Source organism: Gopherus flavomarginatus, chromosome 16 (genome assembly GCF_025201925.1).
Source record: "Gopherus flavomarginatus isolate rGopFla2 chromosome 16, rGopFla2.mat.asm, whole genome shotgun sequence".
Lineage (NCBI taxonomy): Eukaryota > Metazoa > Chordata > Testudines > Testudinidae > Gopherus > Gopherus flavomarginatus.
This window is the reverse complement of record NC_066632.1, coordinates 1,885,157-1,900,169: the sequence shown is the minus strand read 5'-3', so window position 1 is coordinate 1,900,169 and position 15,013 is coordinate 1,885,157. Positions and strand designations below refer to the sequence as shown.

Genomic DNA, 15,013 nt, shown 5'->3' with positions numbered 1-15,013 from the left:
GACAGCTTGCCGCTGATGGTCCCATCTCCGGCCCAGCAACACGGAAGCTGCCAGGGGTGTCTCTCTCTGGTACTCACCTGGCCTCCAGCACTGGAGCCCCAAGCCCCTAGCCCCTCACAATCTCCAGTGTATTCACTCTCAGAGCCCCCCTGGGAGCAGGGCGGGGCTGTTTTCCCTGGGCTGCAGATGAAGACTGGCTCACACAGGAAGTCTGGCGCATCAGGGATTCGAACCCAGGGCTCTCTGAGTTCCACAGCCACTGGACCACGAGGTCAGATCTCAGCCAGGCCACCCCTGCTAGCTTCCATGAGGAGACATTTCTGCTCATTCGCTCAGCTCTGTCCACGTGCCATGGGGAGGGAGCGTTGTCTAGTGGGCAGAGCCGAACTCAGGAGAGCCTTTAGCTGCTGCCAGAAATCCATCAAGAGGCATTAAGACGACCCCACCTGCCTTTAGTCATGTGGAAAGTGGAAAGGCTTCATTTCCACCCAGCCTCTCTGCTGCAATAGGCCGATCTCCTCCGGAGAAACGGGCTTCAAGCTCCCAGCTCTGCAGAAATCCAAGGCGTGGGCCGAGTGCAGAATGGAGAGCCCTGGGGTCCCACCCCTGCTGCTGGTTTGGTGGGGAGTTTCGGGCAAATCCCATCTAAGTTACGTACGTGGCTCTCTTTATCAGAGCATCTGAGCCTCAGTCTCCAATGACTTTATCCTCCCCACATCCCTCTGAGAGCCGAGATCCCCCCATCCCCATACAGATGGGGCCTGTGGCACAGAGGAGCTAAAATGACTTGCCAAGGTCAGAAGACAATGACTTGAATCCAGGTCCCTCGAGTCACAAGCTGTGCTCTAACCACTGCACCACCCTTCCTCTCCACCGTGCCTGTTTCCCGGTCGATGGAACGGGGCTAATGCTGCCCTTGCTGCCCGGAGAGGACTGGTTGCCAGCTGCTTTGAAGCTAGAAAGGGCCGAGTGTATAATTATTCCCTACACATGCTGCGTTCTCTCACCCATCGTACTCCCAGAATCAAAGAGGCTCTCACGCGATGCTGTAATTAAATGTATTCTCACTCCTATCACCGCCAAGCCAAAAACCCCAACTGCGAGCTCCAGCCCAGGCGTTACTCAAAGGGGGTTTTCCCTGCCAGCGAAGGCGAAGCCGCAGGTCAGGAAGCTTTCGCCTGACCACGTTCAGAGGCAGCTCCTGCCTGCTCTGCGCTGGCAGCACGCTCGGCAGGCTGGCTCGGGGGCTCCAGACCTGCATTCCCTAGCAGGGGCAATCGGAGTCTGTGCTGGGAGAAATCAGGACTCCCGGACTCGATCTCCACAGGCCCCTTTCCGATTGCTGTTGCAGGCACGGACCAGGAGCCAAGCGGCAAGGTGCTGTGCAAGAAGAACAAAGAGGCTGTCTCTCCTGAGCTCCCCAGCGACCTCATGGCTTCTCAGTCCCTCCCCACACGTCCAGGAGAACACCAGTGGCTGGCCCAGCACACGTTAGAGGAGCTGTCCATTTGAAGCTGCTTACTTGTCAAATGGAGAGGCAGCACGGCCTAGCAGATAGAGCACTAGTCTGAGACTCCCTGGGTTTTATTCCCAGCTCTGGAACTGACCTGCTAGGTGACCATGGGCAAGTCCCAGTCGCTCTGTGCCTCAGTTTCCCCTCCCACCATTTCTCTATTTAGGGCGTGAACGCTTTGGGGCAGGACCGTTGGTCACTATTTGTATGTACAGCCCCGATCTCGGGTGGGGCCTTTAAGGGCTAATGGAAAATGCTGCTTCATTTTATTGGAAACATCTTTGTGCCTTTCACAAACTCGTTTTACTCTGAAGGCAAGAAAACGCAGCTTTTGTTCGGGTTGAAATACGAACACACTAGAAAACCCATCGTCTCAGCCGTTCGCGTCTCCCCCAAGGTGTGATCTACAGGGATGGTGCCCAGTAACAGAAAACCTGGAGATAAATGTGTCCCGCCAAGCGGATGGCAGGCCGTGACGTGGCTTTCTCTCTTCAACCCTCACCCGCTCCCCGAGGGAGTCGCTGCACCAGACCGTCCGGGAAACGGCCGCAGAGCCCTGCATCTGCGGGACACTCCGCTGTAAGTGTACTCGCAGAACAGGGAAACCAACACAGCCCGACAGCTTTCAACCCAGTCTCCCGGCTTGCAGGGGCTGGGAAGGAAAGAAACGAGCCAGGGGCCCATTACCCACACTAGGGATGAGCCAAGAGGAGATTTCCGATCCCCAGATGCAGAGTCTCTCTCCAACACCAACCCACCCCTCCCCTCCCCCAACCTTGACTCTGCTCTTTGCTTGCGCGACCCCCTTTCCTTACCGCTGGGGGGGGGGGAGACAGCAGCAAAAGCATCTTCCACCTCATTTAACCTCAGATGCGCTGCCTTCGAGCCCCATGCAAACGTGGATTCCTAGCCATCCATTTGCCCAGCAGCTGGGCTCTGAGCCGCTCATTCATGGGCCCATGACTCCGAGCCAGAACTGCTGCCCCCAGCCAAAATAAACCTTTTCCACCCCAAGCCTGCAGCCTGAGATTTGCCTAGGGGCGAGGGGGGTTGGGAGGGAAGTGAACAGTGGGGACAAGGACAGTTCTGTGCAAACAGCCCTTCCCCGGCACTGGCAAAATCAGCGTGAGGGCGTCAGATCAGGAACTGACAGCAGCTGCTTACATCTTACCCTGAAAGCAAAACCAGCAGAGGGGGTGACCAGGCCACGTGCTCTGGCCCTGGAGCAGCAGCCAGTCAGCCTCTCCTGTCTCCCCACCCTGGATGCGCCAACCCTGGGGCGGTGCCACAAAGGCAGGGAGAAGGGGAAGTTCATTAGGACTCAGAGCTGTGGATTTCTTCTCCCCAGGTGTGTGGGGGGGGCTCCTTTGCTGCCTGAAGCCCCCCTCTGATCTGTGCGGAGCACAATCCAGCTCAATCCTAAGGAGTACGCTATTGCTCTGACTTCGGCAGGGAGGGGGCACAAGTCGGATAGCAACTGGCCATCTCAACAGAGGAGCTACTGGTCGAACCGGCCTGGGGGACACCAATTCCCCTCATCTGTCCACCTAGGGCAGGCCAGAGGCGCGCTGAGGGACCCCACGTTGCATCCCCGGGGCCTCCTACAAGCCCCTCCCACTTTTCACGGAGTTTCCTTAATTTGGGGAGCAGGGAAGCACTGCAAGTTAAGCAAAAACCCCAGGTAGAAAGTTCCTGCTGGAAATGAACCACGAGTAGCCCCACGTCTTTACTGCAGAGCAGGCGGAGGAGCTAGCGGTGGCTCAGAGGAGCGGAGCTTTACGTGGCAGAGATTAAATCATGTTTCTGGCGTTTAGACCCAGCTTCTCGTTTTAAACTCAGGATGTTGCACACTGTCGAAGGGGCAACACAACGGTCACTCCTGGAATGCTCCAGTTGTATCCTGTGCCTCTGGCACCTTACTGGGGGTGTCAAAGGGAGCAGAGACACAGCTGGGAGAGAAGGAGAAAGTTGGGCCGACAATCTGGGTGTCCCAGTGGCAGAGATCCCCTGCTTGCTAGGAAGGGATCTCAGTCACAAGATGAGGAAGGAGCAAAGAACCTGTGTTGCAGAAATCAGCGGCTGCTAATTCAGGCAAGGGCTACGTGAGGTCAGAGACCAGGCCACGGCGTGAGGTCAGAGACCAGGCCACGGCGTGAGGTCAGAGACCAGGCCACGGGCTCGGCAGCCAAACACATCCACACTTACAGAGAATTAGAACAATGGCTTCCGAACAGATTTGCCTCCTGAAGGCAGAAGCAGCCACCTAGGACATCGTCTGGGGACTGACTTGTGCTAGGAACGCGAGGGGAAGGACCCCAAAGCATGCGGGTTTCCTGAAAGCAGCACAATCCCAGCCACAGAGGAGCGCTCTGCTGCTCAAGGTGCTGCTTTTGAAAGCTATTAAATGCAAATTTCTCACATCCATGTTAATCAGCCTGTCAAGCAGGGCCCCTGGCTTCTTTGTGAGCAATAAAAGGGACGGCAGATGTGCCCTGGGCTTCCTGGCAGGCTGAAAGAACAGAAAGGCTGGCGAATAATTTACAGAGTGGCGACCCTAGCGAGGGTCCCTATTTATGTGCTGGGGGGCCCTGTCCCTCCTCCTGCCTTTACACAAAGCCAGCCCCTGGACAGAGGAGTTTATTCCTCCTTTGACTGTTTAACTGCAGGCAACCCTCTGTAGGGAGCTCCCCTAACCAGGGCTGGGGAGGCACTGCAGACTCGGGAGCCGGGCCTCAAAGCCTGGACAGGCTGGGTCAGAACAGCGGGCCCGCAACGTACTGGACCATGAGACATTTCCTCTACAGGGGCTGGGCCTGGAAGTCATTTTTCAGAACCACTTCACACTTTCACTGATGGGAGGAAGGAGAAATGATCTGAGATCGCAACAGCCACACACGCAAAGAGGGATTCAAAGCTGGGCTCAGCTCACTGAGGTTCAGTTCAACAGAGCTCACCACTTGGGGAGCAAGGGGGGGTGGAGACACTGGCGAGGCTGGCTGAGCAGATGAGGAAGGAAGGGCTGAATTAGGAAGGGCCTTTAGGCCAAGGAAGGAAGGAGGATACGTGGCCGAGCCATCAGTCACAGCCCCGGGAGCTAGGCTGTCCCAGATCGGCCACTGACTCTGGGTAAGAGACTGCACCTGTGCCTCAGTTTCCCTGCTGTCTGAAGAGGATAATGATCCGGATCCTCCTCACTTGGGGGATGAAGCAGGCAGCACCTGCAGCACAGTTTGAAGAGGAAAAGCTCTCTGCAAAGGCTAAATCCCCCTTTCCTGGAGTAACGTAGCACGACAGCAGCATTGCCGAAACCCCACAACGCAGGAGGCCATTCACACTCGAGCTGTAATTAAACCAGGCGGCGAGGGTCTCCTGGCCTGATCCGACTCAGGCAGCCAACTGGGACTAAGAGCCAGGGTGTGGAAGGGCAGATCCCAGGGGTTCTCTGCCGTTTGTACTGGTGACCCCTTCACGCAGCAAGCCTGGGTGCGACCCCCCTTAAATATAAAAGTGATTTGAATGTATAACACCATTATCAATGCTGGAGGCAAAGCAGAGCTTGGGCTGGAGGCTGACAACTTGCGACCCCGCCCCCTCCACAACCACCTAACGACCCCGAGGGGTCCCGACCCCCAGTTTGAGAACCCCTGGCCTAACAGCTCCAGACTGCTGAGGAGCTGATCCGATCTCCAGCCACATCGCCTTAGCTAGGTGAGCGAGACCTCGTGCTCTGGGGCGGCAGGAGAATATCACAGGAACTCCCCTGCTGATGGGAGGGAGGAGTTAGCCAAGGACGGCCCCAGCCGGCATGGACTCTCCTCGACTCACCTGGGGGGAGCCAGTGGATACTGACAGCAAGGCTGTCACTGGAACCAGTGTCTGGGTGTCCATCATCAGCTGGCCCAGCACCCACACTCCTGCGCCCCCCAATCGAATCTGTGCAGATCTTGAAGCACGTTACAAACAGCCAGTAACCACCCCTTACAACCCTGTTTCAAGGGGGAGTTTTGCGGATGGGGAAACTGAGGCACAAAGCGAGACAGCAATGGAACAGCACCCGGATTTCGAGGTGCCGGTGCTTTACCGACTAGACAAGGCTCCCTCAGAAAATGGAGCAAAAACCAGCTGCAGGACAGTTTGGCCCAAGAGAATTTTCAGGCCCAAAGGAATTTTGTCTGTTTGTTTTAACACATTCGCCAAGAGACAGATGGAGCACCACGATTTTACACCCCCGCCACGTGCCCCGTGGGCTCTCCTGGCACTTCCCTCAGCAGAGCTCCCACATGGGTCCACATCGGAGTTGGTTAACACACGCCGGCCCAGCGAGCGGGCGGCTGGGGCTCACACTCCTCCCCAGTGCGGCAGCACAGGACCCCCCCACCCCCCGGCTGGCCCGAGAAACGCCATTTCTAGCAGCCAAAGGGGACTCTTGTCTGTTACAGACGTGGCGCTGGGCAGGGTGGACGGTGACAGAGCAGCAACTGTGTAACGAGTGATCCCTACTCTGCCCTGTTCCAACATCTGACACCATCAGCAGAGCCAGAACCAACCCGGGCAGAAAGCGCTTTGCCAAGTCTCTTCGGGCCTGGCCTCAGGTCCCTCCCAACAGAGGCTCTGAAACCTGGTCAAAAAGACCCCCTAGACCCAAGGAAGACAGAGGTCCCATGTCAGAGAGGTTATCTTTAACCACAGGATATCAGAGTTGGAAGGGACCAATCCCCAGACAGATTTTTACCCCAGTTCCCTAAATGTCCCCCTCAAGGACTGAACTCACTATCCCGGGTTTAGTAGGCCAGTGCTCCAACCACTGAGCTATCCCTCCCCACCTTAGGGTCGCCCAAGCCACCCTAGTCAACAGAGAAGCACCGTACGCCAGGTCCACACCCGTTCAGGTCCCCGACTGCAATCACAGCAATGCTAGCCACGGGGGGCCGGCAAACCCCGGGGAAGCCCCGAGCCACTGAATGAAGCATCAAGGCAGAGTGAGCATCGCGTCAGCGCGCCGAAGGCCCTCTGGCTAGGAGAAGCCGCTTGCCCCATACCTGGAGTGGGTTACACTCATGCATCGTTCTCTTGCTGATGCAAAGTTTGAAAGCGGAGAAGACATAACTCTCCGAGTGACCCTGGGTAACAACGCAAGTCTCTGGGAGGAAATCATAAATGTAAACCTCCTCCAGGCTGTTGCTTTTCCATCTAACTCCCAGTGCTTTACGGGACAAATCCAGAAGACAACTGTGTAGCTGAGACAGATACAGAACAGGCTAGTAACGCACGCCAGCAGGAGGCCAGGAACACCCCAACTCCCACAGAACACTCCTCGGAGAAAGGAAGTCTCTGAACAGCATTGCGGACAGAATCCCTGAGGCTTAGCTGGCCTCTGAACAGCGCCAGGTTCTCTCCCCAGCCTCGCTGAGGGTAGAGCTGACAAAGCCTGCTCTCATCACTAAGCCATGGAGGTCTGAGGCGGAAAAAGACCTGCTGTACCTGACCCAGCCTCCAACCAACCCAGGGCTGTTCCCGCCCGGGCTCTCTCCATGGCTCTGTCTGATTTGAATGGGCGCTGTCAGCTTAAATAAAAGGTATTTTTTAAAAGATCCTGATCTCTGTTAACACTCGAGACTCTTCGTAAGATCTAACTTAGCCCATTCAAACTGCTCAGCGGGGACAATAATTGTGAAAGCTCAAATACCAGGAGAGAGAGAGAGAGAGAGAGATGGAAACTCCTGTGCATTAAGATCATCACCGACCCGCTCATCACAGGCAGAGGATTACGTTAAAGGGTCAGATCAGATCAACCATTTCAGTTACAAAGCAGCCTCACATTGGTGCCTCCATGCACTGTCTCTGTCCCTTTAAAGGATTGAATCCCTGGAGACTCTTGTCTGAAAAGAAGGGGCAGAACCGGGAAGTCAACATAGCCGGGCCCCGCTCCCGATCTGCAAGAACAAGGACGACGACACTTCCCCTCTCTCAGCCTCTGGAGTCAGATCGGCCTGGGCAAGGACCGTGCTACACGTCTGTCGAGCGACTCAATCGTCTCTTGGACAAACCGGATTCTGAGATCCCCAGGCCAGAAGGGATCATCTAGTGAGTCCAACCCCCTGCGTAACCCAGGCCAGAGAACTGCCCCAAACGAACTCCTAGAGCAGAGCTTTCCGAAAACCCTCCAATCAGGATTTAAACATGGCCAGTGATGGAGAATCCACCCCTGCCCTTGGGAAATTGCTCCAGTGGTTAATTACTCTCTCAGTAAAAATTGACCCCTTATTTCCCATCTGAATTTGACTAGATGGATCCCGTTAGACCTCCCTCTGCTAGACTGAAGGGCCCATTGTCAAACCCTTGTTCCCCACGTAGGCACTTACAGACTGAGATCAAGTCACCCCTCCACCTTCTCTTTGTTAAGCTAAATCAACTGAGCTCTCCTAGTCTCACTGTAAGGTATGATGGGGAAACTAAGGCAGAGAAGGTGACAGACACTTCCCAGGCTAGAAATAGCATCAGAGAGCAGCATTTCCTGAGTCCTAAACTCCTGAGCCTCAGCCACTGGACCCACTTTCTCTTTGGCTTTCAGGAAGTGTCCATTTCCACGGCACATCCCCCAGGCAACAGCAAAGAGGAAAGAACCAAGGTTCCTAGTCCGAGTGTCTTGCGGTTCTTCGGACCACAAACAAAGCTAGGACATTACAGACCCTGAGAGATGCTCCTTCTGTAGCCAACATTAGGTTAGATCCATGCACCTAGCGTGGAGAAAAGCCTGAAGTCAAAACACACACACATCCCTTCTCTGGGATCTTCCTTTACACCAAGAAGAGGGCGTTCCCCACAAATGCTGGAGTGCGCAAACTGACCAAGAGAAGGTCTGAGGTGGGAAACATTTCCCATAAGGGAGCTGTCAAAAGCAGCAGCGAGGGTGCACCAAAGGGGGCTCGGCAGAGCAGACTGGCCACACATACGCTGCAGTTAGAACCATGCCATTGTCACTCAGCCCAGCTCCGTCCTAGCATTCCCGGGGCCAGGGCCTCAGAATGAACCATGCCACTGACAAAGGGTTCACGTCGCTCTCCTCCATGCTGGCAGGGAGCATCTTCAGTGGGAGCAGGTGCTGCCTGCAGTTCCCCTCTGAACAGAGCTTTCCTATGGCGATCGCAGCTCACGCTGTGAGAGGGAAAAGGAAGGATGGGGCAAGGCTCAGGACAGCAGCCTGGGGCCTGGAGACCCAGGTTCAATTCTCTGCCCTGACACAGACGCCCTGAGTGATCTTGGGCAAGTCCCTGTCTCTCTGGGCACCGCCCTGCCTCACAAGAGGGTTGCGAGGGAAGCTCCCATGTGGCACTTGTCAGCCATGGGTCATAAAGCGCTTTGGCCAGGATCACCACCCCCCATTTTACAGACAGGGAAACTGAGGCATGGAGCAAGGCCCGGACTTGCCCAAGGTCCCCCAAAAGGCCAGTGGTAGAGCAAGGTCTCCCCAAACCCAGTCCAGTTCTCTATCCAGGCCAGACTCCAGTGACAAGGGCCGCATAAGCACCTCAGCTAGGCAGTCAAACTGCTTGGGGCTGGGCCCATGCCCCTTTCTGTGCCTCACAAAGCACCAGGCATGCTGTGGGCACGAAAATACATTGGCAGCCGATTACAGGTCAGATCCGGCAACCCTCACTCGGCAAGGACTCCCTGTGCTGAACGACAGGCCCAGACCATGCAACCAGCTGTGATGTCGCAGGCCATGCGACACCTGGTTGGTAGTAAGCAAAAATGAGCGACACCCTAAAACACACAGATCACTCCATGCGCTCAGGCCTGCTTGCCACGTATTCCCATGTAGGTAGCCACCTACAGCATGCTAGAAAAGGACACAAATATTCATAGGTTTAAAGGGACTTTTCCCCTTGTATTTAGTTTTCTGATTACAGATGCCCTGGGCATCTGCTTTGCATTCACCAGCCTTTCAAACTGACACGAGCCAGGTTACTTACTTACTTACACACACACACACACAGAGTATGTTTGAGACACTCATGCTACTAGGAGAAAACTGGCGCAGAGAATCTTTCACCTGGCTTGGACTGCCAGGTCTTCAGACAGTCAAGGTGTTGCAGGAGAGCGTCAGCATGTGAGATGAAGAGAGACTGAAAAGCCAGGGATTGTTTACTTTAAAAAAAGGGGACACGATAGAAGTGTACAGAATAAACAATGGTACTGACATTGGGAAGGTCTGTTCTCCCCGCTTCACCACAACAGAGCAAGGGATTGTGTCAATAACATTAAAAGGAAACAAATGAAAGGAAATACTTTGTAGCCTGTGGAACTCACTGCCACATGATGCTGCTGAGGCCAGAACTCAGCAAGACTGAGTTAACAAGATAACTCTGGATAACAAGAATAGCCAGAGTTAAAATAGCAAACACTGTTTACTATCGTGTTTCTACAGTGCCTGAAATAACGCGGCCCCGTTCTTGGCTGTCCCTGGGCACGACTGCAATAAACATGAATGCAATTATACAAGAAGTTTTTGAAGGGATATAAAACCTCACGCCTCAGGTCTTAAATCTCTGACTACTAGGGATTCGGATGAGACCTTCAGAGAAGCAGATCATCCTATATCTGTCTGTAGGGTTTTTTGCTGTCCTTGGTCACCGTCAGAGACAGAATATTGGGCTAGATTGATCTCAGGTCTGATCCAGACCGGAGATTCTTGTGTTCCTAAGATAAGATAGCAAAACCAACCGTCCATGTGTCAGTGTAAGGGGTAACAATGTGACAGGTTAGGCCAAATGTTTAGAGGTTATTTTACTAATATTTTTAGGATTTTAAAAAAAGATTGTTTGAATTAAAGCATCTCCATTTGCAACCCCATAACCTGCACATGAAACTGATTACAAATGAGAGCTGAAATTGACTAACTTATTTCACTGTCCAATCTGAGTGAAACAAAGCAAACAGTTTGAATGGAGACATTTAAATCAGAATCTTTAAAAAACTCCCAAAACTATTAGTCTTGATCATTTTCAGATGTTAGTAATAGAAAAGGAAATTTGTTCACTGAACAGATTAATTTTAACTTGATGCTGTCCCTTTAAAGTAACAAAGGGAAAGAGAAATTAAGTCTAGTGCTATCTGGAGACCTGTGCGCACTTGGGAATCCTTGTTTTAAAACAGCCTTCACTTCTATGCGCCTTTGCTGTCCGAGAGCAGTTTGCTATCGCACAGAATGCAGAGCATAAAAAGCGTGTCTTTGGGAAACGACAGATTGTTGCATGAACCCTAAGGAAAAAGAAAAGGCTCTGCTTTGAAAAACTAACCCACAGGAATTTCTATGTGCCCTCACAAACACCGAGCTATTGATTTTTAATCATATTAAAAAGAGGCTTTTCCAAGGCCCCACATGCCCTAAACACACACACCATCAGCACAAGAAAATCCCAGTAACACCGTATAAATCATTTCCACAGGCACTCAACCAGGTAGACACCCACAGAAACTCTTGCCACCCCTCCATCGTTATAGGACACAGAGCCGTCTCTCAGAGGGTTTTTGTAGGGTGCCTGGACAAGCACCAAATTCATGCTATTTCAGACCAAAGGAAGGGGATCAACTTCCACCTCGATCTTTTCTGGGGTGTAACACTGCAACATTCCTTGCGGCGCATGGGGGGAGGCTAAGGCCAGGTCACTCCTGTTCTAAAGCACTGGGACAGGTTTCCAGCTGCTCAGAGCAGCGGCTGCATTAGCAAATCACAGACAGAAAGGAAGCCCCCCCAGTAATCTGAGGCAGGAATGTTCCTGGTTTAAGAAACTGTAAAACAAAGGCTCAGTATGAGGTCGACAATTGCACAGACCCATGCACTCATGAATGCTTCAAGATCAGCTGGCACCGATCTGTGGGGCAGGATGTTAGACTTCTAAGAAAGAAGCAAGAAGCCCCACACAGGAGGACTTGGCCACCTCTCCGCCATGTACGCTGCACTTAAATGAAGCATTAGGACAAATTTGCATTTTCCATTACCTCGTCTCTTTCCACCGCCACCTGCTTTCCCCATATTCGCTACTCGTCCAGGCCAAACAGCTGCATTGGATTCATCCCAGATGTCGGGGTAAAGAACGCCACATTGCTGAAAATGTGAAAAGCCTCTCCCCAGTACGGAATTTTCTCCGGGACGGTGCTTCAGACACTAGCATTCACAGCATCCCCAAGAACGCTCACGAGTAGTTCTTTGTGCACGGCTACCCTGTAGCCTAAGGAGAGCATGTCGGTCAGCTCCCTGAATAGCTTACCTATGCTTTGTCTCCAAACTCAGAGAGCTGGACAGCTGGAGAAGTGGAAATCAATAATGGGGAAATCAACTGAACTATGGCAGATTTACTCCATAAAAACATTCCACGGGCCAAAGGGGATCAAATGCGGAAAGTCAATAAAACATCTTGAAATCTGATGAAAACTCCGCTCTCAGCATTCGTGCCGTACTGTTGACTAAAAAGCTGTTTCAGAGCTGTATTGACAAAGGGATAACATCAGATTTTAAAAAAATACATTCAAAAGCAAGTTTCCTTCTAGCCCCACGTGAGCGTCAAAACAGAGAACGCATAAAGAGGATGTTACATGGGTCTCAGGCACACAATGAAAATAACCTCGTCTGTTTCACTTATTTATATTACAGTAGCATGTTGAGGCTTCAAGTGAGATCTAGGTCCCCGCGTGCCAGTCACAAGAGAGTGGCTGTCTCTAAGCTCTTCAGGACAGGGACTGAGAGGGAAGCAGGCAAGAGACACTCAAAGGTGAAGTGATTTGCCCAAGATCAGCGTCATGAACAGAACCAATGTCTGAACACCATGGCACTGGCCTAGTCATTAGCCCCCATTACTTCTGTCACTAGCCAGCCCTCCCAGGGCTGGGGCAGCAAGCAGCGCACACGGAAAGTTTTCACTGAAAGTTCACATTAGTATTTAATTAACGTAATCTGCACAGCTGATAAATCTGGTCTTGCTGTATAAACTAACCCTGCTATAAAGATTAAAGCGTGTGGGACCTCACTCCAGCCCCCGAGCTCAGGAAGGAAGGTTCTTATACTACAGGTGCTGGATCTGCTTTGTGCCACATAAACCAACCCCTAATTTGGGGGCTGGGAATGCCCGGGTGAGGGATGCTGAGGGTGGGAAACAGAGCAGTGCTGGGCCCGGGTAACCCCAGCTACAACCAGTCTGTGCACTCCTACCCACAACAGGCAGCGGTAGCTATCAGAGCACTCGGAAGATTTCTAGAAGGAAAGCGAACGAAACACCCCAGAAGGAAGAGCTGGCCCAGCAGCATGGCCCCCAGCCAGCGTTCCCCCTGCCCCCGACAGCTCCTCTCCCAGAGGCAGCCTGGCCGTGGTGGTCTCCACAGCTCTCAGCGGAGATGAGAGAAGATGGGACCAGGGAGGGATATGCAGTGCTTCATCTTCAGCAGAGCAAGGCGACACTCCCGGCCAGACCACCCTCAAGGTGGGCAGCTAACTTCATCCAGGAACAGCCCTGGAGCACCTGCTTTTAACCCCAGCAACGCTGCTTTGGGGGTGAAAGAAATTCAACTGCGGCTCCAACCATGCCAGGCCACACGGCGGTAACACAGAACTCAGTGCCCCTTCCCTTGGCACAGCAGCTCCAGAGGGAGAGCAGAGACTAACGGCCTTCCACAAAATCAAACTACCCCCTGCAAATGGCAAGCAAGAGTTTCCTTGATGGCCACTCCACCGAAGGGGAAGGGTCTGCTAGCCAGCCATCCGGAACGCCATGTAGCCAGAGGGGTGACTTCTCTAGGAAATGCAGCATGGCACAGGGATGTGGCCTGGAGCATCCAGCCCAAGGTCTGGCAGAGGCTTTTCCTGCCCAGTGGAAACAACCTGGAGATGGGCACCCATAAAAAGGGAACAGGGCCTCGCCCGAGCGCCACCTAGCAGTTCCTGCTCCTGCCCAGCTTCCAGACACGTGCCCCTGCACCGACCTGTCCCAGAGACTTTGCACCCTGCACCCGCCGCATCCAATTCCTCCGCTCCCCAAACAAAAACAAGGAAGATGAGACTAAACAGTGCAGGATCCGAACTGAAATATGCAATTCAAGCCCAGCCACAGGGTAAGGGCCTCCCCCGGGCAAACACTCAGTGACATCAAGCTGCCTCCTGCCAGGGAATCTGACCTCGCCCACACTTTGGAGACGATTATCGAGCTTGGCACAGCAATCAAGAGCCTCCGTGAACCCCAGGGAGGGCGCCCGCCCGCCCAAGGGAGAGCAAAGACCCAGGTGACAGAACGAGGCTGACACATGGAGAACATGAGCACGGCTACAAGAAGAGACTCACGGCCCCTGCAGGCCCCTGAGCCACCAGGGCGCTGCTGCGGCCCCACTGCTGGAGGGGGAGAGGCAACCAGCTCAGGAGCCGAAGGGCTATGGGGGCCGCAAGCCCCTTAACACGGGCCAGGCCTCTTCCATGCCCCAGGCGCCTCCTGACCCCAAGGTGTGTCCCGTTCCCAGCCTCCCTCGAGCCCTGGCCACTGCCCTTCCCCCTGCCCCACCCCCAGACTCGTACCCCAACCCCCAGACACCCCATTCCCCCTGCTCCACCCCCAGACTCGTACCCCAACCCCCAGACACCCCATTCCCCCTGCCCCACCCCCAGACACCCCATTCTCCCCACCCCACCCCGACTTGTACCCCACCCCCCAGACACCCCATTCCCCCCGCCCCACCCCCAGACTCGAACCCCACCCCCCAGACACCCCATTCCCCCCGCCCCACCCCCAGACTCGAACCCCAACCCCCAGACACCCCATTCTCCCCGCCCCACCCCCAGACACCCCATTCTCCCTACCCCACCCCCAGACTTGTACCCCAACCCCCAGACACCCCATTCCCCCTGCCCCCCCAGACTTGTACCCCAACCCCCAGACACCCCATTCCCCCCGCCCCACCCCCAGACTTGTACCCCAACCCCCAGACACCCCATTCCCCCTGCTCCACCCCCAGACACCCCATTCCCCCTGCCCCACCCCCAGACTTGTACCCCAACCCCCAGACACCCCATTCCCCCTGCCCCACCCCCAGACTTGTACCCCAACCCCCAGACACCCCATTCCCCCTGCCCCACCCCCAGACACCCCATTCCCCCTGCCCCACCCCCAGACTTGTACCCCAACCCCCAGACACCCCATTCCCCCCGCCCCACCCCCAGACTCGTACCCCAACCCCCAGACACCCCATTCCCCCTGCCCCACCCCCAGACTCGTACCCCAACCCCCAGACACCCCATTCCCCCCGCCCCACCCCCAGACACCCCCCGGCTCCCCCCCCACTCACGGCTGTAGAGCGCCAGGCCGGCGCTGTCGGGCCCCGTGCGCGCCTCGAGCCGCAGCGCCTGCTGCTCCTGGTGCCGCTGGATCTCCCCGTTGGCGTCCCCGATGGTGAGGAGCCGCACGCCGGGGAACACGGACACCGCCGCGGCCATCTTGGCTCCGCCACCGCCTCCCCGCC

The 15,013-nt window shown here is 54.8% G+C and overlaps 1 protein-coding gene across 2 annotated transcripts in view; it reads right to left on the bottom strand.

Annotated features, from left to right (window-relative positions):
- Positions 1-15,013, bottom strand: part of CARM1 (coactivator associated arginine methyltransferase 1) — a 51,592-nt gene extending 36,579 nt beyond the window's left edge. For both annotated transcript variants that reach the window (XM_050925486.1, XM_050925487.1), the window contains exon 1: positions 14,840-15,013. In XM_050925486.1, the coding sequence (XP_050781443.1) occupies positions 14,840-14,987 (148 nt within the window). In that variant the 5' untranslated portion in view covers positions 14,988-15,013. The remainder of the gene's footprint in view (positions 1-14,839) is intronic.